A 24,860-nucleotide genomic window follows, 5' to 3' on the forward strand; every position below is an offset into this window, starting at 1 on the left:
AACATTCCCCACCACTAACAGAAAGCAATAAGATATTATCCTTTCATCATTCACATGATATTCTTGCAATGTCATTTCTATCTGCATGGTCCTACTATCCCCATTCCCAGATTGTGTTTGCACTGCTTCACCTATTTTCATAATTAGGTTTGCAGAAATTTAGGCACATATACAAATTGCTGAAACTTATTTAAATAATGAATTCAATTATATATATGATATCGTATGGAATAAAGGCTTAGATAGATACATGGGCTAATAAAAAGCGGTAGACATAAAGTGTAACCATATGTATATCAGGATCCATTACAAGATATGGACTCCAAAGATACGCTCCTGATCCTTAAGTTAAGCCATGATTTGCAGTAAAAGGGAGACAGATGCAAAAGTGTATGGAATGTGAACCAATCAACTGTCAACACATGTAACCTACTGGCTTAAGCAAAGAAGGATGTCGGACCTCTTTACAGTTTGTTCATTCTTCAATCTGATCATTGTATTATGTAGATGAGCGGACATCAATATATATAATTCAATTCAATATCTAGGATTTAGTAACAATGTATTTACATGGTTTTTTTTTTTTAGTCTTTCATCTTAGAAAACTAAATAGACAAATTCAATAGAGTTATATTTTCATAATTAATTTGCCCAATCTGTCCGTGAATATTATAAATATCCTTCTTATCCTACTCATTTAAAACCAATTAAATTTCACTTCATTATGACATATATACTATTTTCATTCACACGAAATTTCAAAAATGTCAGTTGATGCCATATTTCTTTTGTTTTCCAATTATTTTTCTTATAAATTTTGTGTGAATTCAATTAGTAGACCATAATCTTGTTTTCTATATTTGAATAAGCCTATGAAGGTAAACTCATCCGGAAAGAATCGCCTCTTGTGACACTATTCGGATTCGATTTTATCGTTGTTGGAGTTTATATGGATGAAACTATATCTATGTTCTCTTCTATATATATATTTGCCTAACACGTTAAGAGTTCCTGAACTTGATAATAAAAAAAAAAAAAAAAACAATTTGCTTGCCCTTAGCTTCTTGAATTTTGATTAAAATGACTTATTAACCACGTGAATTTGTTTAAAGTGACTATTAACCTGCTAAACTTGCTTATATTAATCTATTGACACTCGAACTTGTTTAAAATGATATCTTTTGCTCCGTCACGTGAACTTAACAGATAAATCATTTCACTTTAGTCGGTTTTTTGAGTCAAGTTCAGGGGACTCTAGATATATTAAGCCAATGTATTTTGTGAATATCCATAAATTATTGTGAGGAAGGTGTGTTGTTTAACTTAGGTGCTGTTTGATAAAACTGAAAATTAAGTGCTGAAAAAATAAGTACTGAATTTTAAGTACTGAATATTATAAGTGCTGAAAATATTGAATGATTTAATTTATATAAAAATATTAGTTGATAATGTTTAACTTAAAATGTTAAGTTAAATATTTTTACTTATCAAAATAAGTGATTTTTAACTTAATTAATTAATTTAAGTGGTGGAGAAACAACTGTTATCAAACGCACTTAAAATAAATAAGTGCTTAACATTTTAATTTAAGCAATTAAGTGGTTTATCAAACAAGGCCTTAGTTAAAGGTAGAGTATTTAAAGTAGAAACAAACTTTGGCTATATACACTTTAATAGTAACAAGAAGCATAAAGACAAAAGTGTGAGGGTCACTACTCATACTCTAGGTTACTCATATAATTCACCTTTTCTTCCCATTGTTTCTTTCTTTCTTTCTTTCTTTCTTTCCCCATATTTCATGTTTTTATGGTCCCTTCCTATCTTTCACTCAAAATAAAGAGGAAAAATGGAAGTTAATTCATCTATCATAAATCTATTAATCTTATTCTTCTCTTTAATTAGTCTCCAACACATAGAATGCAGTGTAACATATGACAGAAAGGCTCTTATCATCAATGGAGACAGAAAAATTCTCTTCTCTGGCTCTATTCACTATCCAAGAAGCACCCCTCAGGTACCTACCTACATTTCTCTATTTTCCACTCAATTTCAACCATTTTCACTCAATTTCTATTTCCTATATGGATAATGCAGATGTGGGGAGGACTCATACAGAAAGCTAAAGAGGGTGGTTTGGATGTTATTGACACTTATGTTTTCTGGAATCTTCATGAACCTTCTCCTGGAAATGTAACTTTTCTTCCTTTTAATTCTGTTTTTATGTTTTTGTTTATGTTTTATTGATTGTTTTGATGAATTTTGCAGTACAATTTTGAGGGTAGGAATGATTTGGTTGGGTTTATCAAGTTAGTTCATCAAGCAGGTCTTTTTGTGCATCTAAGGATTGGACCTTATGTATGTGCAGAGTGGAATTTTGGGTACAATTGCTGTTCTTCTTATAAATTTAGGCTTGTTTTTGTTTTTATGTTTATCAAATTATGGTTGAACCATTTACTATGTGCTGTATATTTTAGAGGATTTCCAGTTTGGTTGAAGTATGTTCCAGGCATTAGCTTCAGGACAGACAATCAGCCCTTCAAGGTCTCTCTTCTTCTCTCTCTTTACATTGTGTTAATATAGATATTGTCCGTTTTAGCTAATATAGATATTGTCCGTTTTAGCTCAATAACGAGTATATATATTGTCTCATTGTCATTTTTTAGAGTAGCTTCTATTCAGTTATTTATTTGTGTGTATCATGTTATAATCATGTTAGAAATCATGGTCATTGTGTTGCAGATGGAGATGCAAAAATTCACCCAAAAAATTGTAGATATGATGAAGGAGGAAAATTTGTTTGAATCTCAAGGTGGTCCCATCATCCTATCTCAGGTATTTTTTTATTTCCTAACAAGGTAGATGAGAGAGGTAAATTACACCCATGGTCCCGAACTTTACAGGACCTTAAACTTTAAAACTGAACGTGTAAAGTTTGAACTTTGCACTTTATTAATACAATGGCCTATTTTTTTCATTGATAAAATCGAAATTACTAATGACAACTTCGAAAATGAATAGTTGAAGAATTAAAATTACTTAGGATCACTTTTCTTATGGAACCACCATTTCGATTTTTCAAATCATCATCTTCGTATCATTCTTTCTTTAAATAACCATTTTCTCTCTACTAATCAAGCAACACCTAAATAACATCAAACCAAAAAAAGTTCAAATATTATAGTTGTTTAGAATATCATTTTCATTAGCTCTATAATGGAGAGTTGCCTGCTAGTGGAGTGGTCATCTTAATCAAGAGTAAAAAGGGTCCGTATGTAGTAAAGTGCAAAGTTTAAGAGCCATAATGACGGATTTTGAAGTTCAATGGCCATAATGAAAGTAAGGCAAAGTTGAGGGGCTATAGATGTAATTTACCCTTAAAGAAACAATTTCTGAGTGTTATTTTTTGAATTAATGGCAGATAGAGAATGAGTATGAACCAGAAGACAGAATATTTGGAGCTGCTGGTCATGCATATATGACATGGGCTGCAAACATGGCTCTCTCAATGAAAACTGGTGTTCCTTGGGTTATGTGCAAGCAATTTGATGCTCCTGACCCTCTGGTATATATCCAAATTACTCCCTCTAATTATTATTATTATCAAAAGGAACCAAGTATCCTATTCACAATATTTTCTGTTGACAGATTAACACATGTAACGGCTTCTACTGTGATTATTTCACTCCAAACAAACCATACAAACCTACAATGTGGACTGAGGCATGGACTGGCTGGTAATTGTATTGTATATCATATACCAATGACTTTTGTCTATGTTGCACGGACACGATACAATAAAAGTCATTTTTAAAATATAACCTTCATAAAATAGCCAAAGAAAATGGACACGGACACGAATAGTAGGAGTGTCCGTGCAACATAGCTGTTTGTTATATTGGATAATGATTTGATATGTTTGTATAGGTTTACAGATTTTGGCGGTCCAAATCACCAGCGTCCCGTAGAGGATTTAGCATTCGCAGTTGCTCGTTTCATTCAGAAAGGCGGATCCTTTATTAACTATTACATGGTTAGTTTACTATAGCTGTAAAAGTTGTAGCTATAGATGGTTGCTCCAAAAAGGCCTCACTTGTTCTGTTTATATCAGAAGAAGATGCTTTTCTACTTTCACATTGCATTTAGTTTTTGTACAAAAAAAGGCCAAATTTGGCACATTTCACTTGTATACTTCACAGAATTAATCATCTTGCCTCATGATTAAATATGCTAAAGCAAAAGCAGAAAATCTCCTTTATGCTCTTCTTGTATTCTAAGGAAATATGAAGTGAAAGTATCAAAAGTTTACTTTGTTTTGAAGAAATGTACCATTTATCAAAAGTAGGATTTGATCTTTTTATGGTTTATGCAGTATCATGGAGGAACAAACTTTGGAAGAAGTGCTGGAGGGCCTTTTATTACTACTAGCTATGACTATGATGCACCTATTGATGAATATGGTGTGACACACTTTTATACTTTTTTTATTTAATTAATCCATTTGAACCATATAATAAAATCTTCATGTTAAATTTTCAGGATTGATTAGGCAACCCAAATATGGCCATCTAAAGAATCTTCATACTGCTATTAAGTCATGCCAGAAAGCTTTACTTTCAGCTGATCCTACTGTTACACCATTAGGAAGTTATGAACAGGCACACGTGTTCTCCTCCGATTCGGGAGATTGTGCAGCTTTTCTCTCAAACTTCCATCCAAAAGCTACTGCTAAAGTTACATTTAAGAACATGCATTACACCCTGCCCCCATGGTCTATCAGCATTCTGCCTGATTGCAAAAATGTTGTTTTCAACACTGCTCAAGTAAGTAGAGATGTACCAATTGAGCTACCGCGATTTCAATAAATCGGTTTATAATTTGTTACATATATATATGATGTTTCAGGTTGAAGTTGGAACATCCCAAGTCCAAATGTTGCCAACAAGTACTAAATTTGAGTCATGGGAAAGCTTAAGTGAAGATATAGCATCAGTTGATGATGATAAAATAGGCACAGTTTCAGGTCTTTTAGAGCAGATTAATATCACCAGAGATGTAACTGACTACCTATGGTACTCAACTGGGTAAGTTTAAGTTACTTTTTAAAATATAAATTAACTTATCCTAATTATGATTAACTAATGTTCAAATTACATTGATCCTTTTTTACAGTGTTCATATAAATTCATCAGAATCATTTCTGCAAAAAGGGACATATCCAACTCTAACAGTGAAATCAGCAGGCCATGCTATGCATGTGTTCATCAATGGACAATTAACAGGTAACTAATTGAATGTTAAAGTGAAATTTATATTATGATTAAGATAAAATATTATGATAATAAGATGTGATTATGTAATGACAGGATCTGGTTATGGAAGTTGGGAAAGCAGAAGATGTAGTTTTGAAGGACAAGTGAAATTACATGCTGGAAGAAACAGAATTTCACTTCTCAGTGTTGCTGTTGGATTGCCAGTTAGTAATTCCATAATCTCCCACTTTTAGTTAATCAAATTTTCCTTAATGAAGTTATAGAAAATTATGAACATATATGGTTGTGGTGGTGCAGTACAATGGTCCCAGATTTGAGACATTTAACACAGGAATACTAGGGCCAGTGGTTCTTAGTGGGCTAGATCATGGGCAGAGTGACTTGACTTGGCATAGATGGTCCTACAAGGTCCTTCAATTTATTATTTTCTTAAATTTCCTCTCTTTGCTTATTTTGGTGTATGGATTTTGATTTTGTGGGTATGTAGATTGGGCTTAAAGGGGAAGAAATGGATTTGGGAAGTCCAAATTCAGCTGAATGGATGCAGAAGTCCACTATACCACTGCAACAACCATTGTCCTGGCACAGGGTATATTGGCCTTCTAAATTTGCTTAAAATGTTCAATTAACCTTTATGATACGCGTTTTAACTTGTACAAAATGCAGGCGTACTTTGATGCACCAGAAGGAAATGATCCCGTGGGTTTAGACATGAGTAGTATGGGAAAGGGTCAAGTATGGATAAATGGGAATAGCATAGGAAGATATTGGAGTGTTTCTGCAAATGGGAATTGCAATGGCTGTAATTATAATGGAACTTATAGGCCTGCTACTTGCCAATTTGGTTGTGGTCAACCCACTCAAAAATGGTACCTACTTCATTTCTTCTATCTCTCTTATTTAATAATGAATTGAGAATACTAGCTAGCTAATATGTTTGCATTACAGGTACCATGTTCCAAGATCATGGTTAAAACCAACTAAAAACTTGTTGGTACTATTTGAAGAAATTGGAGGAGATACATCAAAGATATATCTTGTAAAAAGATTAGCTACTACTATTTGATTTTGGCACGTGTTTACTAGGGGGAGCGGATTTATATTCTACATATAAAACAGTGGAATCTTATCAGAGTCGGCTCCAAAATGAGCTGGCGTAGACGGTCACCTAGGGCCTCCGATTGAAAATATATTTCAATTACATTATTGAGATCTCAATACGCAATGGTTAAAATATATGTTTATAAATAAATTTTAATTCCTATATGAATTTAATAGTAATTATATCTAGAAAATAAAAATATATTCAACTAAAATGAAATCGAAAATCGGTAACAATAGCATACATTGTCATTTTTTTCAATCAATGTCTCTCACCAACAATAGTACAATAGAGGGCCTACAAAACTTACTTCATAAATTTTCTCTTAACAATAAGGGCAAAGTAAAAAAAAAAAAATAATAATAATAATAATTGTAGTTTCCGATTAACTTTTGAATTACTTTGCAAAATGAGGCCCTATACATAGTAATTTGGAAAATCAGATTTTTTTAATTTCTCCAAATCGCTTCATATTGATATAAATAGCTACAATAACGAAGTTGACAGAATGTTTGAATTTACACAAACCACAAACTCATATTTATAAGTTTATAAATCAATAATGCTGAAACCGTCTTTAAATATTACTTGTAACATTTATTAAATTTTATAATTTCAAATCTCATTACCAAAATCAGTTCTTTTTATTAATATCAGGTGTTCGATTTTAAGGATTTATGAGTAGCCAAAATACTCTAGATTAAAAAGTCGCTAGAACATAAATTGCTCCAGAAAAAAAAAATATCTTTTATCAATTAGATTTGAAATTGTAATGTTCCATAAATGTTAAATTTAAGAATTTTTACATTAAGTCTGTTCTCCATATAATAATAATAATAATAATAATAATAATAAATTTATAGCTTATGTATTGATTTTTGAGTTACAAGAAAAGCCAAATTTCTAGTATTAGTGAGTGCTGAGCTCACAAACTTCTCCTACACCAATGAAATGAAAGAGGTATAATATCCATTTGGTTCTCTAAATTAAGACTTTAAGATCAATTAGAACCTTAAACTATTAAAATTATTAACACGGAAATTATTACAATCTATATCAAATAGTCACAGTTTCTGATTTTAAGATAGGATATGGATTCAATTGATAATTTTTGTTTAGTTTAAAAACATTGATGATTTTGATAGTTTAAGATAAGCTTTAATTTAAGGCAAATGAAAACGATAAAAGTCAAAATCTTTATAAAGATAGTGGGGATAAATAAAAGTCCATTATAAAAATAAAATAAAAAAAAATAAAAGTCCATTATTTTCACATAAATGAGTTTAATTTTAAAAAGGCTATTTCTATGTACCTAAGCTAACTCATATCTATCCTATCCTAGTTTAATGCTAGGCTAACTAGTACCTATCCTATGTCCTATGATTATGCTGCCCAACCCAATCAATAAAAAAAATGAAGCAGTCTTTTATCAGAATAATGATCCAATACTTCATTTAATTCCTAATACCTAAAATACTTTTCACCGCTCCCTTTTGATATTTTTATCCTTCTCACAATTTTAAACTAAAAATATAAAACCTCTCAAATTCTCTCTACCTTTCTAAGATTTTCAAAAACCCGACTTAAAACGACATCACACCAAAGCAAGGAATTGAGAAAGGCTTCATGAAGGTTCCGGTAAGTTTTTTTTAAAAAAAAATTGAACGAAATCACGAGTTCCGCCTCCGAAATCGGAAGCGGAACCCGTTTTTTTTTTGCCTAAACAGGTGCGCCTCCCATTGCCGCCATGGGCGGAACGCACGAACTGCGCGTTCCGCCCATGGCGACAACGGGAGCGCCATGCTTCCACCATTAGCTGGAACGCATGGAGAATCCGTTCCACCATTAGGTGGAACGAGATCTCCACCCGTTCCACCTAATGGTGGAACGTGGAACGGGTGAGCCACCCGTTTGACCCTACGGCCAAACAGATGCCACGTCCGTTTGGCCGTAGGGTCAAACGGTTGCGGCGCACCAGTCGGCCCTAGGGCTGATTGGTGTGAGTCACCCGCCCAGGCAAAAAACGGACCTTTTTTAAAAAAATTCAAAAAAAATTTATTCGGGCTGCACGTTGGCAGGCCCGAAATAGTAAACAAACCGAAAACGAGAAATTAGTATAAAAAATGTATTTACTTGCCTTTTGGTTAATTTACAGGATGATATTGCTGAGGCGCATTCTGGACACAGGCATACAACCTCACGTGTTGTTACTGCCTCTGCTCAGAGGATGCGGACGGAGCAGAGGATGATGACGGACGCCTAGAGGGCACATGCTGCACAGGCCGAGCGTGTTGGCTGTCAGGAGGTGGAGGATGATGTAGAGATGGACGGAGATGACTCTATGCCTCCTCAGAGTGTTGATTCTATCCCAGTACCTCCTAGCGTAGTGACGAGGGGTCGAGACGGACGTTTTTCTGCTGCAGCAGGGTCGTCTTCTGGTGAGAATTTTAAATTTAGGGTTTAGGGTTTTTTACTCGTGATTAGTAGGAAATATACGAATATTCTGAAATTCGTTTACTGTAATTTCAGGTAGCATCAAGCGCTCGAGGAGTGCTAGAGAGGATGATTGGGTCGTGAAGGCCTCGGTACCCGGGGGTCCAGCTGATGGTGTTGTGATCCTGAGCTTTCTGGGTCATATTGCCTATGCTATCTGGAGCGGGTAGGATAGGGGCATCCTCAGGTGTCATACACGCTCAGTCTATTGCGGGAAGCTGGAGTTATGGTACAGTGGTGCTTCTAGGGAGATCCAGTCGCGTATAGAGTCATCTGGGTTGTCCCATCTACCAGGTATCATGTACGCCCACATCGATGCGCCTCTGATTACGGCTTTTGCGGAGTGGTGGCAGCTAGACACATCATTATTCCACATGCCATTCGGTGAGATGAGCATTATATTGCATGACGTGTGGCAGATTTTGCGCATCTCCGTAGATGGGGCTATAGTGACTGCTGAGGCGGGTACGGATGAGCTTTAGTCTTATATGATGGAGTTGTTTGAGATGACTCGGCCTGAGTTGCTGGTCGGTCACTACTTTTCCAGCGGTATACGAGCGGCTTCCGTCATGGAGTTTTGTCGAGGAGATCGGATTCCTGATGCCCAGGCTACAACTTAGACGTTCCTTATACTCGGTTGCACGTTGTTTATAGACAAGAGTGGTGACCGCATCCGACCTTCCTGTCTGTTGGAGGTGTAGGACTCGGCAGCTGGAGCCATTGGACTCTCGTGGGGCTCGGCTGCACTAGCATATATATACCGTCATCTAGGTATTGCTAGCAGAGGAGACTGCGGGCAGATCACGGCTTGTCTGACACTGCTTCAGGCATGGATTTATGAGTACTTCTCGTGCTTCAGGCCTCATCGGGAGGGACTTACAATGGACCCCGATCTTCCTAGGGCTTGTATGTGGCCATCTATAGCATTGGAGAAGACTGATGATCGACTGAGATCATATCATGCCCGACTTGATAGATTGACTGCGGATGTGGTATAATTTCCATTTAATTAAAGAAACCGATGTCATTACTTGTATGTTAATGTAGTTGTATACATCTGTAGGTGATGTGGATGCCATATGGGCCTGATGCCATTACGGGTACCCTGAGGACAACATATGCTGGATGGATACGATACCAGGATCTGATCAAGCCGTACATGCCGCGGAGATGCCTTCGCCAGTTTGGTTACGTGTAGTGTTGGGGTTTAGTGTCCTATAGACAATTGTTCTAGGATATAAACTTAATGTAAATGAAATGTTCTTGATATCATTTGTTTTAATAAGGTATGGTTTCATAACTATATAAAGGCAACCTCTTTTAAGAACTAAATAAGTCTAATAAAAGGAAATCCTTAAGTTTGTTTAAAGTGATTATAAAGTGTTCATACAAGCATGAAGTGAGACGAAACTTTATAATAAACTAATAAACTTAAAACCACCCCAAGTCAAGTAATATGTTTAGAAATAGGATTGACATATCACTACTGAGACTTGCATGTAACAATGTCTTCTGTCGAGACAGAGAGCTGATCTCACAAGCTTCAGATATGCAGATATCTGGACAGTTACATGGATCTGATGAAAGGGAGTTCATTAGGATTGGGGACCCGACTTGAGATAACAGGATGGGTAGATTTATCTTTGTCACTTGTTCATCTCATTGGTATTAATAGGTATAAGTAATTCTAAGACTCAAAGGAATGTTAATTAGTGATTCTGGATTATGGAATGTGATGCTTTGATCCTGTTGTAACACGATCCATAACAGTGATGACTCTGGGGTGTGAACGGCAGACGTTGGGTATCACAGGAAGTAATTGCAGGTTAGTTATACATTGGATTGAGCATTTGTCACTCCTGATAAATGGGAGATACGTCCAAGGATCGCTTGTGGAAGACTTGACTCTAAATCCTTGCAAGGTGATAGCTTAAGACTTGAAATGCAGATTTCACTTAACCTATCTAATTGGAGTTAACTCGGCCTGTACAAGTAAAACGAATGTCTCGCTATATGTGACTTGACATTATCCATAGTCATAAGATTCTGTTCAAGGATGTAGTTGATAAAGGATCGAATTATACTGTAACTAATACAGAAAGGTCAACGACAGAATCAACCTGTCTTCTTATAGCTCTGGGGGAATGTTTCGGATCTGCCAATCACATTTCGCGTACTTATTCCGTTATGCAAAGATTAAATATAATTCTGAGAAAATTAATTTAATGGTTGCATACGGCTAGAAGCAATAAGAACCTAATGGGTCACACATAAGACTTGGAGCCCAAAAAAGAAACAGATGTTAATTAATTGATGGAAGCCCAACTGAGTCCACTAAGGCCCAGTACGTAGGGGCGGCGATTTTATGTATATAAAATACATAAATAATTAAATTGATTTTTAACAATTCTAATTAGATTATGATTGTGAATTAAATTAATTAAAGGATAAATAAGTTAGGAGGTTTAATGAGATTAAATTGCTTCTATTATTCTCTTGTCAAGTTATTATTATTATCTTTATATTTAGATATAATTATAGATAATAACTAATAAGAATTTTATTCCGAATTAAATTCTTATTCAGTAACCTAATTCTATCTAACTAGGGTTTAGATACAAGAGAGTATATATACCCCCCTTACATGAGAATTTCGGCCAACCCTAGCTAACCTAAGAGAGAGAATTTCGACACCCCAAGTTGAGGACGAAATAATCCACCGCTTCCTCCCGTTTCAATTGATTATTAATCTCTTTCTCTTATCATTGATCTTGTGTTGATTTATTAGAGGCAATCTACTTTGGTTGCTTTTATACGGTTGAGTTCTAATCATATTTTGAATTGTGTTTTTGTCTTGTGCTCGGAAACTCGGAGTAAGAGTTGTGGGCACTACGATTGCAACGGTAGATAGATCTTCAAAAGGTATTTCCTTCTATCCCTCTTTATATGAAATAACGATTAACGGATCTTGGTTAATGGAAAAATGTTAAAATTTTTATATTTCCGCTGCCAAACGTTAGCCTATTTTCCTTCAGTGGTATTAGAGACTGCGTTAAATCCGTTATTTCATATATGAAAATTAAGAAGTTTTTCAATCAGATTGAATGAATATTTATAGTTAGGTTAATTAACGAAACTGTTTTGATTAATTAATTTTAAAGATAAATAAGTTTTAATTAATTGTTAATTAAAATAGATTATGCATATGTTCCTAATTATTTTGATTGATAATCATTATAACAAAATCTATTAGTTTTATAGTTAGATTGATAAAAGTTAGTTTTATTATTCTAAAGATAAGACGGAAAATCTTTAATAGGTTTTTTCTTATTTTCTGAAAATCGTTTTAAAACCGTTTTAAAACTGATATATATTATTTAAAAAAAAATTTGTACAACAGCTCGGGTTGCGCCTCACGACGCAACCCGACCGTTGTCCTGCGGTTGCTACCTCGCGGCAGCAACCGCACAGCGGCTGGCCGCCGCTGCCGCAAGGCAGCGACGGACCAGACGCAATGGCTGCTGCCAAACGGCAGCAGCCACGTGTTCGGACCCGGCCCGAAACCTACATATTTTTAAATCGTTTTAAAATAGTTTTTAAATATATTTATATACATATATGTTTCAGAAATTAATAGTTTTCTGTTTTTTGATTATCGGATAAAAGAATTTATTTAAAAGTTTGTTTTACCTATTTGTAAATCAAAAGTATTAAATGAATTAAAATCAAAATAACCGGGATATGCATATATAAGGCTTTGTATAGTTGTATTAATCTAATATGTAATTGCTACATTTAATTAGATTAAATATAGAAGATACGAAACTGATAGAATTAAAATTGGATGAAAGTTAATTTGATAAGTTAATGCGATTAACCTAAATATTACATAAATATTTTATGTAATCAACCAATTAAATTTATTTAATTGAGTCTATGTATGTTTGGAATTATGGACATATTTGGACCATCTATTTAGTCTTTTGGTATTTTTGAAATGGGGTCTGCGTGTCCTGCCTATCTACTATCTATTGTAATTTCTCCTCTCATCTAATTCCCTTCAAGATAATTGAAGTTTTCTTTAGTAATATAGAAATTAATATGTAATTTCAAGGCGCCATGGAGAAGACGGAGGACCTAAAGAGAAATATGTAATAGTTAGTATTTTCCTAGGTTTGGCCTTTTATTCCGTTTCTGGCTCAACGGCATAATTCAGATAATATGTCCATAACACCAATGTATGTGTCTGATGTATGCTAAAGCAAATCAAGACTAGGTTAGATTATGAGACTTAAAATAAAAATCCCTCACTAATTAAAAGTTAAGTAAATAAGCAAGTTATTAAAATCGGTTGCCCCTTGTTAATATTATAATTCAGCCGGCAGTACTGGGGGCCTTTGGATTGTTGAGTAAACTGAAGCTCGGGGTCTTATGGTAACACCTGAATTATCGAAAAATCGTTTTTCATGAATATGGGGTAATACTTAAATTAGATTATGATAATTGGATGGGTAAACTCATGTTATCATAAACTAATGGGCAATATGGTTGGGATTAATATGAATAACATATTAGTTACTAATAATGTGGTTAGTAACCCAATAACCTAGGAATCACATTATTGATGTGATTGATTGCATGAATCTACCTAACAAATGAGACTAGCTTGTTGAGTAAACTCAATGTGAAATCTCAGGAGTTAGGATCCTAGCTCACTAAAGGATTTGTGAAATTCTTCGAATTAATATGGAGGGCTTGGCAAAATAGTGGGAGCAATTTAAAATAAATTAAAAGACCTATAATTTTAGATTGATGTACTTTAAAGCAAATGAATAACATGCGTTTACTCTTTCTCACTCTCAGGTTAAATTAAAACACTCCTAAAATCATGACTAAAACCAATCTGCAAAATATACTTACCGATAACCAGTTGAACGGTTCAAACTTCACCGACTGGTATCGTAACCTCAAAATCGTTTTGAAGTTCGATAAGATAGGGTATGTACTTGATACACTGATACCTCCTAACCCGGCTGATGATGCTCCCATCGAAGAGATCGATGCTTACCAAAAGCACAAGGCTGATGATGATCATGCGGGATGCATCATACTTGCATCGATGACACCGGAATTTGCAAAGGCAACATGAGGAAATGGATGCCTATTCCATCATCATGCACCTAAAGGAGTTGTTTGGGAAATAGACTAGGTGCGAACGCTACGAGATATCAAAATTGTTATATCATTGCAGGATGCAAGAGGGCACATCTGTGATGACACATTGTGTCAAGATGATTGGCTATATTACCAAGCTTTCTAATATTAGATTCGCGATGGATAACGAACTAAGTGTGGACTTAATTCTGCAATCCCTCCCAGAGAGTTATTCACAGTTCATCATGAACTACCAGATGAATGACTTGCAAACCTCTCTTGAAGAGCTTGCAAACATGCTCAAGACAGTTGAGCCTAATATGAAGAAAGACAAGGCAATACTGGCTCTTGTCATGGAGGGATCAAAGAAGAGGAAAGGGAATTTTCCCAATCCTAAACATTCCAAGAAAGGCAAGAGGGCCATGCCCACTAGAGCTAAGGGAAAGGAAGTGAAGAAGCCCAAAGGAGAGTGCCACTTCTGTGGTAAAGACGGGCATTAGAGAAGGAATTGCAAGGAGTACCTAGCATCCCTCAAGAAGGGAAAAGACGGTGCTTCAACATCTGGTATGTTTTATATTGAAATAAATACAATTTCACAGTCTGAATCTTGGGTACTTGATACCGGATATGGATCTCATATTTGTACGAATATGCAGGAACTAAATCGGACTAAGGAATTGAAGAAGGGAAGCGTAAACTTGCGAGTAGGAAATAGAGCAAGAGTTGTCGCCCTCGCTGTTGGAGATTATGCTTTGAGTTTGCCCTCTAGGCTTGTAATAGAATTAAGGAACTGTTTGTGTGTTCCAGAAATTTCTAGAAACATTATTTCTATTAGCTGTCTTGTTGATGACGGCTTTCATATTTCAATAAAGAACAAACATTGCGAGTTTTATAGAGATGGGATTTTCTATTTTTCAGGAATATCACAAAATGGGATTTATGTGCTAGATGACAAAATTTCTGTATTCGCGATTGATACCAAAAGACATAAGCTAGATAATCCGACTTACTTGTGGCATTGTCGTTTAGGCCATATAAACAAAAGACGCATGCTTAAGCTACATCAAGATGGGCTTATAGATTCAATTAATTCTGAATCATTGGAAACATGTGAAGCATGTTTAAAAGGTAAAATGACAAAGACACCCTTTAGCAATAAAGGTGAGCATGTATCAGACACTCTAGGATTAATACATTCAGATGTATGCGGTCCTATGTCAGTCCAAGCAAGAGGAGGATTCAGATACTTCATAAGCTTCATAGACGACCATACCAGATATGGTTATGTTTACTTGATGAAGCACAAGTCCGAAGCTTTTGAGAAATTCAAATGCTTCAAGAATGAAGTAGAAAATCAATTAGGAAAGAAAATAAAGATACTTCGATCCGATCGAGGTGGTGAATATCTTTCAGATGTTTTCCTGAATTATCTAACTGAATGTGGGATATGCTCACAATGGACACCTCCTTATACACCACAACGCAATGGTGTATCCAAGAGGAGGAACCGTACCTTACTATATATGGTACGATCTATGATGAGCATAGCATTACTTCCAAAAACATTCTGGGGCTATGCCTTAGAAACTGCCCTCTTCACCCTAAATCGAGTACCAACTAAATTCGCCAGTTCCACACTATATGAATTGTTCGTTGGTAGGAAACCCATATTTTCATTCATGATAGTATGGGGTTGTTCAGCATTTGTCAAACGTGTAGCGTCAGACAAACTAGATTCTAAATCTGATAAATGTTTCTTCATTGGATACCCTAAGGAAACTATGGGGTATTACTTCTATCATTCAGATGATCAGAAAGTAATAGTATCCAAGCACGCAACCTTCTTGGAGAAAGAGTTTCTCGAAGAAACAGAAAAGGGAAGCATGATTGAACTTGATGAAGTTCAAGAAGAAGAAACACCGACTGAAACAACAGAGGCGGTTGAGGAACCCGAAGCAGTCCCATTGGATGAGACTCAAGTGCCACCTACTCGTACATCACAAAGAGTTCGTGAACTCCCAGTTAGATATGGTTTTCTAGTGGGAGATGATGATGAGGTTCCCGTGTTAGACGACGAACCCAAAAACTACGAAGAGGCTCTAACCAGTCCAGATTCTAAAGTATGGCTCGAGGCCATGGATTATGAAATGGATTCCATGTACACCAACCAAGTGTGGACTTTGGTTGATCCACCCGAAGGGATAAAACCCATTGGGTGCAGGTGGATCTTCAAGAAGAAGACTGACATGGATGGAAAGGTTAGCACCTACAAAGCTAGGTTAGTAGCGAAAGGATATCGTCAGAAACAAGGAATTGATTATGACGAAACTTTCTCTCCTGTGGCTATGTCCAAATCAATCAGAATAATGCTCGCTATTGCCGCTCACTACGATTACGAGATTTAGCAAATGGATGTGAAAACAGCTTTCCTAAATGGAAACATGCTTGAGGATGTATATATGATGCAGCCTGAAGGTTTCACATCAAAGGATGCAAACAAGGTTTGCAAACTACAGAGATCCATGTATGGACTCAAGCAAGCATCGAGAAGCTGGAACAAGCATTTTGACAAAACCATAAAACAGTTTGGTTTTGAACAAAACTGCGAAGAAGCTTGAATTTACAAGAAAGCAAGTGGGAGCTCAGTTGCATTTCTCATATTATATGTGGACGATATATTACTAATGGGAAATGATATAGCTCTACTACAGTCGGTGAAAGTATGGTTATCAGGTAACTTCTCCATGAAAGACCTTGGTGAAGTAGCTTATATACTTGGTATAAAGATCTATATAGATAGATCAAGAAGACTGTTTAGTCTTTCACAGGCTACATACATTGAAAAGTTGCTAAAGCAGTTTAGCATGCTTGAATCGAAACGAGGTAACTTACCCATGGTACATGGAGTAAAGTTAAGCAATCATCAATGTCCTAAAACCGAAGATGATAAGAAACGTATGGCTGTAATCCCATACGCCAGCGCAATCGGTTCGATTATGTATGTTATGCTTTGCACTAGACCTGACGTAGCGTTCGCGTTAAGCATAACGAGTCATTATCAAGGTAATCCGGGAGACGAGCATTGGAATGCCGTCAAGAACATTCTTAAGTACTTGAGAAGGACTAAAGACATGTTCCTAGTGTACGGAGAAGGGGATCTGAAAATAGAAGGATTTTCAGATGCCAGTCATCTCACAGATGAGAACGATTTTAGATCCCAATCAGGATACCTGTTTATCTTGAATGGGGGCGCGATCAGTTGGAAGAGTTCCAAGTAGGGAAGCGTAGCTTTCTCTACGACCGAGTCAGAGTACATCGTTGTTGCGGAAGCAGCAAAGGAAGCGGTTTGGATTAAGAAGTTCATTATAGAACTTGGTGTGATGCCTGACATTGTAAATCCCATTACTCTGTACTGTGATAACAATGGAGCCATTGCACAAGCAAAGGAACCACGGTCTCATAATGCATCCAAGCATTACCTAAAGCGATACCACCTTGTAAGAGAGATTATTGCAAGAGGAGATGTGAGAATAGAAAGAGTACCTACTGAGGACAACATTGCAGATCCGTTGACAAAGCCCTTAGCCCAGAAAGTACATAATCGTCATCTAAGTTCTACTGGGATAAGTTGTAGAAACAATTGGCTTTAGTCCAAGTGGGAGTATGTTGGGGTTTAGTGTCCTATAGATAATTGTTCTAAGATATAAACTTAATGTAAATGAAATGTTCTTTATATCATTTGTTTTAATAAGATATGGTTTCATAACTATATAAAGGCAACCTCTTTTAAGAACTAAATAAGTCTAATAAAAGGAAATCCCTAAGTTTGTTTAAAGTGATTATAAAGTGTTCATACAAGCATGAAGTGAGACGAAACTTTATAATAAACTAATAAACTTAAAACCACCCCAAGTCAAGTAATATGTTTAGAAATAGGATTGACATATCACTGCTGAGACTTGCATGTAACAATGTCTTCTATCGAGACAGAGAGCTGATCTCACAAGCTTCAGATATGCAGATATCTGGACAATTACATGGATCCGATGAAAGGGAGTTCATTAGGATTGGGGACCCGACTTGAGATAACAGGATGGGTAGATTTATCCTTTTCACCTATTCATCTCATTGGTATTAATAGGTATAAGTAATCCTAAGACTCAAAGGAATGTTAATTAGTGATTCTGGATTATGGAATGTGATGCTTTGATCCTGTTGTAACACGATCCGTAACAGAGATGACTCTGGCGTGTGAACGGCAGACGTTGGGTATCACAGGAAGTAATTGCAGGATAGTTATACATTGGATTGAGCATTTGTCACTCCTGATAAATGGGAGATAAGTCCAAGGATCGTTTGTGGAAGACTTGACTCTAAATCCTTGCAAGGTGATAGCTTAAGACTTGAAATGCAGATTTCACTTAACCTATCTAATTGGAGTTAACTCGGCCTGTACAAGTAAAATGAATGTTTCGCTATATGTGACTTGACATTATCCATAGTCATAAGATTCTGTTCAAGGATGTAGTTGATAAATGATCGAATTATATTGTAACTAATACGGAAAGGTCAACGACAGAATCAACTTGTCTTCTTATAGCTCTGGGGGAATATTTCTGATCTGCCAATCACATTTCACGTACTCATTCCGTTATGCAAAGATTAAATATAATTCTGAGAAAATTAATTTAATGGTTGCATACGGCTAGAAGCAATAAGAACCTAATGGGTCACACATAAGACTTGGAGCCCAAAAGAGAAACAGATGTTAATTAATTGATAGAAGCCCAACTGAGTCCACTAAGGCCCAGTACATAGGGGTGGAGATTTTATGTATATAAAATACATAAATAATTAATTTGATTTTTAACAATTCTAATTAGATTATGATTGTGAATTATATTAATTAAAGGATAAATAAGTTAGGAGATTTAATGAGATTAAATTGCTTCTATTATTATCCTGTCAAGTTATTATTATTATCTTTATATTTAGATATAATTATAGATAATAACTAATAAGAATTTTATTCCGAATTAAATTCTTATTCAGTAACCTAATTCTATCTAACTAGGGTTTACATACAAGAGAGTATATATACCCCCCTTACATGAGAATTTCGGCCAACCCTAGCTAACCGAAGAGAGAGAATTTCGGCCAACCCTAGCTAACCGAAGAGAGAGAATTTCGACACCCCCAGTTGAGGACGAAATAATCCACCACGTCCTCCCGTTTCAATTGATTATTAATCTCTTTCTCTTATCCTTGATCTTGTGTTGATTTATTAGAGGCAATCTACTTTGGTTGCTTTTATACGGTTGAGTTCTAATCATATTTTTAATTGTGTTTTTGTCTTGTGCTCGGGAACTCGAGTAAGAGTTGTGGGCACTACGATTGCAACGGTAGATAGATCTTCAAAAGGTATTTCCTTCTATCCCTCTTTATATGAAATAACGATTTACGGATCTTGGTTAATGGAAAAAGGTTAAAATTTGTATATTTCCCCTACCAAACGTTAGCCTATTTTCCTTCATGCAGACCATCCCCAGACCGATCTTGAGGCCGTACAAGGCCGTACGTCCCTGGTCCAACTTGAAGTATCGGGTAGAGGTGCCCGCCGACATGGTGCAGGATATTTAGGACTCGTTTCCCGAGTCGGCCGTGCTTATATTGTCTCGATTCACTCTAGCACGGACTCTTTCGGACTCTGAGGAGCAGCACATGCATTGGTACACCCGTCATTCACACCCTCATCTACTGTCGGAGATGACTGCACCCGCACCGACTGTTCATACTCGTTGGACTAGTGAAGTTATAAGTGATTTTAGTTTTAATCAACTGATCTACAAATATCGGGTTTCCATTTACTAAAATGATATTTATTAAGTTTTTAGCTTTTCTTATGTTAGTGGATTAGTCGTTTAGCTAACTTGGGTGAAGGTGCATTGGAGGCGATGAACCTTCTTGATGAGGATGTTGCGACTAAGTGGAGACAGTCGTACGACCAGATTATGGATGCTTGGCATTCAGCCAAGTGATTTGTGACTGTAGCTTAGTACTTTTTATTATAGTTGTACGGATTATATTTGTAGGTATTTTAGTACTTTAATTATATAAGTACGTACTTTAGTACTTTTTTTATAAAACTATTAATAGAAGTCTTTCACAATCAACATGTCACGACCCGAACCTGGCCATGACCGGCGCATAAATTAAGACTATCTTAACCTATGCTAACCTCAAATTCAAATTACAAAATACTATTCTTTTATCTGATAAAACCTTATAATGTGATGAAAAAGAAAATATATACCACATAATACTCAAATGTCTCCAAATACGTATAATAACAACATCTGACTAATAATATCCTCCTTCAATATTGAACCCAAATGTCTGTCCAGCTATAGAGATCTTAATCTGAAAAAATATAAAGTCAACGTGGTATAAGATTTCCGTCTATGCGAACGAAAATCTCAGTGAGTGATAATCATAGCACAACAGACGGGGAACAGGCAGATATGCAGATAAGTTTCAAATTTGTTTTCAGAATTTATCAAACATGATGGTGCAGAGAAATTAAATAATATTGTGATATCTACTCAAATCAAGTAAATCGAATAATAATAATAAATTACAGAAACTATCAAAATCACGGTATAGTAACATTAGAGTGATGATATTCCACATCACCAAAGGCTAGATAACAGATACAGATGGTAGCGCTACCAGATACAGATACAGAATGTCTTCACCGACCTTATGCATGATTCTAATACAACTGACACAAAGACAAACAGATACACAGATAAAACAATAACAAATAATGCAAGCCTAATATGAAGGTCAGTGAGACATGAAAACAGATACAGATAATACTGAGCACATGTACCGATTTCAAAGTGTATAATTTATATCTCATAATATTTTTCGAATAACTTAAATATCCAGATGACAGAATTCGAATAAAAATTTCAGATTTTCAATCCAAACGGTAACAGTTAAATCAATTGATTAACAGAATAAATTAAGTATAATCTCAAAGAATTTTTACTTCCAAATAAGATAAATGATATCAGACAAACTAATGTATCAAGGGCCTGTTCCCAGAAGTCCATGCTCTAATGCAGAGAATATTTGACAAATAAATTTAAGCTCAAGAAAGTGTTTTATCATCTAACTAAGCACTATTTTGAACAAATAACATTTTTAGAAAAGTTCATCAGAACTGTTTTAAAAGAACAAAAATAGGAGATAAATTTAAAAAATCGGATCGAACTATATTTATCAAACGTTTTGATATTAATCACTAAAGAACAGAAAGATGTTTTAAACAAAATACAGAAAGATGTTTTAAACGAAATACTTTTATCAAACAGATTTCATACCAGAGATTTCAAAATCAAACAAATAGTGTCATGAACCATAATTACCACTCACCTCGAACTCCAAATAATAGCCAGATCCAAAGCCTAGGTATCAATTTTCCCAATCCATCTGAATACCGTCAAATTTCCTATTCAACCAATCCAACTAAAATTACTTCAAAATTTTCTATCATACTTAATCAAATCTACAAGCCAAGTAAAATTGAGTCAAATTACACTAATGGGGGATCAAAGTAAGTGGATTTATATGATAAATATTGTTAAAATACGAGCTTAATTGAATTTTAATACGTAAAGAATAATTGTATAACACTATAAAAAAAACAAATACTATATATATATATATATATATATGAACAACAACAAATAAATAAATTACCATTTTTTTCATTTGTGAGAAAACCAGTATGTGAAAGCTCTCTCTCCAGGCAGTGGCTGCCCAAAAGTTTGATGGAAAATGGTACAAAATAAACCTAACCTTATATAATTGAAAAGATAATCGTTTTTCTTTAAAGAATTATAATAGAAAACTAAAACTTAAATATAGGATTTATTTAAGCTTAGGTAGATTTTTTTATAAATAGAATATAATTAAAATAAATAGATAAAATAGTTTTACAAATTAACTTTCCACTTTCATACTTATCTCTATATAATATCATTAAATTTCAAAGTCACAATTTTCCTAAACAACAAACACTTATTAACTAATAAAATATAAAGATTGATAATTACCACCACTTTTTCAAAGATATATATATAATAATAATTTTAATTAATTTTTTTAACATATATATATATATATATATATATATTAAACATAAAATACGGGATATTACACACCTGTAACACAACTGTAACTAAATATGACATAACTTACATTACAGAACATTACAGAACTCAACTGAACATAATTGTAACATAACTATAAATGAATACATCCAGAACATTATAGAACTCATACACAATCAACCTGTAACTCAACTGAACATAACTGTAATATAAATGTAACTGAATACATCCAGAACATTACAGAACTCATACACAATCAACTTGTAACTCAACTGAACATAACTATACCATAACTATAACTGAGTACATCCAGAACATTACAGAACTCATACACAATCAACCTGTAACTCAACTGAACATAACTGTAATATAATTGTAACTGAATACATCCAGAACATTACAGAACTCATACACAATCTACCTGTAACTCAACTGAACATAACTATACCATAACTATAACTGAATACATCCAGAACATTACAGAACTCATACACAATCAACTTGTGACTCAACTGAACATAACTGTAATATAACTGTAACTGAATACATCCAGAACATTACAGAACTCATACACAATCAACCTATAACTCAACTGAACATAACTGTAACATAACTGGATCATTCCAGAACAATACAGAACTCTTTCACAATCAACCTGTAACATAACTGTAACTAGCTACATCATTCCAGAACATTACAAAAGTATTTCACAAACAACCTGTAACATAACTGTAACTAACCGGATCATTCCAGAACATTACAGAAGTATTTCATAATCAACCTGTAACACAACTGTAACATAACTACAACTAATTATAACATAACTGGACCATTCCAGAACATGACAGAAGTATTTCACAATCAACCTGTGACATATATACAATTAACTGTAACATAACTGAATACATTACAGAATAATACAGAAGTATTTTATAAACCATCTGTAACATAACTGTAACTAACTGGATCATTCCAGAACATTATAAAACACATACACAATCAACTTATGACATAACTGTAACATAACTACAACTAACTGTAACATAACTGGATCATTTTAGAACATTACAGAAGTATTTCACAATCAACCTGTGACATAACTATAACTAACTACATAATTCCAGAATATTACAGAAGTATTTCACAAACAACCTGTAACATAACTGTAACATAACTGTAACTAACTGTATCATTCCAGAACATTACAGAAGTATTTCACAAACTACATGTAACATAACTGTAACTTACAGGATCATTCCAGAACATTACAGAAGTATTTCACAATCAACCTGTAACATAACTACAACTAACTGTAACATAACTCGATCATTCTAGAACATGACAGAAGTATTTCACAATCAACCTGTGACATATATACAATTAACTATAACATAACTGAATACATTACAGAACATTACAGAACTCTTTCACAAACTACTTGTAAGTTGTAACATATATACAACTAACTGAAATAGAACCGGATCATTCCAGAACTCTTTCACAATCAACTATCACAAAATAACAATAACAACTAATACTCAAAGTCTAAAAAAATACACAATAACAGCTAATTGCCCCTAATGTTGAAACCACCATGCCAGTATAGGGGGTACCGAAAAATTAGGAGATAAATTTAAACGGATATAGTGTCGGCAGTGATTACCCAAATGAGTTATACATATCTCTCGTTCTGGTCTTGTAGCAGTGGATGTGGCATATAATGGTAACACAGTACCATAAAACTGAAATGTCTGCCCACCCACAAAGCCGAAAAACATGACAGTAGCATTATACAATGTAGCAATCGGATACAAGTCATCCCAAACGAGCATCTAATGGTCATGCGAACAACCTCTACCGTCCCAACCTATCCTACTAATTGATGCATCAACACCATCAATAAACACGTGTTCATACAGAAAACGGTTAGCAATTACTTCATTTTTAAGGTTATGCCTAACTGTTTGCCACGATTCTTCGATGCCAAAAATGTAGGTAGAAACAACACGAAATCCACAATTTCCATCACCGATGACGTCATAATATGATTCGACGTAGGGCTTAATGATCCCAGCTATTTTGTCAGAATGTACGAAATCACAAACGTCAGACGTATTTCCATCTACATTAAGTGAAATAAGATATTGTAACCCTCACAGCACTTATGTTAAGTGTAAATGAATTAGATATTGCAAATTTGTATTACAAAAACAAGTTGGGTTGATCAAATACACATTACCTGATGATGCAACATTATGGACAGATGATGAAGAGCTTCTTCTACCACGACTCATAGACAAACTAGTAGAACGAGCACGTCCACGATGAGTGTCATTGTACTCCCAGGCACTCGGCGTACATTTTTTGGATTTACTCGCCTTAGGTCATCCTCGAACGTGAATTTTTACATCGGGTTCGGTGTAATGTGCTTCATCAGGGTGCAGTTGATCATGGATAAGTATTGAAATGTTCTGCAGCAAGGTTGGGTCACCTTTAGAGACCTGGTCAACTAAGGATTGAAAATATCTCTGATCCTCCTTTTGATCATTACACCCTGCATTTTCATTAGTCTGCCTATAATTAATTAAAAGTGTTCTCCAGAACACATGAACCCTCTCAATACTGATTATACGGTTAAGATCATAAGCTTGTTTAAGCTCG

General features: G+C 34.9%; 1 protein-coding gene across 1 annotated transcript; it reads left to right on the forward strand.

Moving 5' to 3' along the window:
* Window positions 1–1,754: 1,754 nt before the first annotated feature.
* On the forward strand, window positions 1,755–6,521 carry LOC136223626 (beta-galactosidase 3-like). The gene is made up of 17 exons (XM_066011738.1): window positions 1,755–2,014; window positions 2,095–2,190; window positions 2,266–2,378; window positions 2,475–2,541; window positions 2,740–2,832; window positions 3,419–3,562; window positions 3,646–3,734; window positions 3,925–4,030; window positions 4,370–4,457; window positions 4,537–4,820; window positions 4,903–5,081; window positions 5,170–5,279; window positions 5,364–5,473; window positions 5,568–5,678; window positions 5,758–5,859; window positions 5,937–6,139; window positions 6,219–6,521. The coding sequence occupies exons 1-17, from the start codon at window positions 1,847–1,849 to the stop codon at window positions 6,334–6,336; spliced, it is 2,181 nt and encodes a 726-aa protein (XP_065867810.1). The 5' UTR covers window positions 1,755–1,846; the 3' UTR covers window positions 6,337–6,521.
* Window positions 6,522–24,860: the final 18,339 nt, after the last annotated feature.

The sequence above is a fragment of the Euphorbia lathyris genome, chromosome 3, assembly GCF_963576675.1.
Source record: "Euphorbia lathyris chromosome 3, ddEupLath1.1, whole genome shotgun sequence".
In the NCBI taxonomy this organism is placed as follows: domain Eukaryota; kingdom Viridiplantae; phylum Streptophyta; class Magnoliopsida; order Malpighiales; family Euphorbiaceae; genus Euphorbia; species Euphorbia lathyris.

Coding starts and splice junctions, on each gene's coding strand:
- LOC136223626 (XM_066011738.1), top strand. CDS start 1,847: ATGGAAGTTAATTCATCTATCATAAATCTATTAATCTTATTCTTCTCT. Junction 2,833..3,418: donor GTCCCATCATCCTATCTCAG/GTATTTTTTTAT, acceptor AATTAATGGCAG/ATAGAGAATGAGTATGAACC. Junction 4,821..4,902: donor TTGTTTTCAACACTGCTCAA/GTAAGTAGAGAT, acceptor ATGATGTTTCAG/GTTGAAGTTGGAACATCCCA.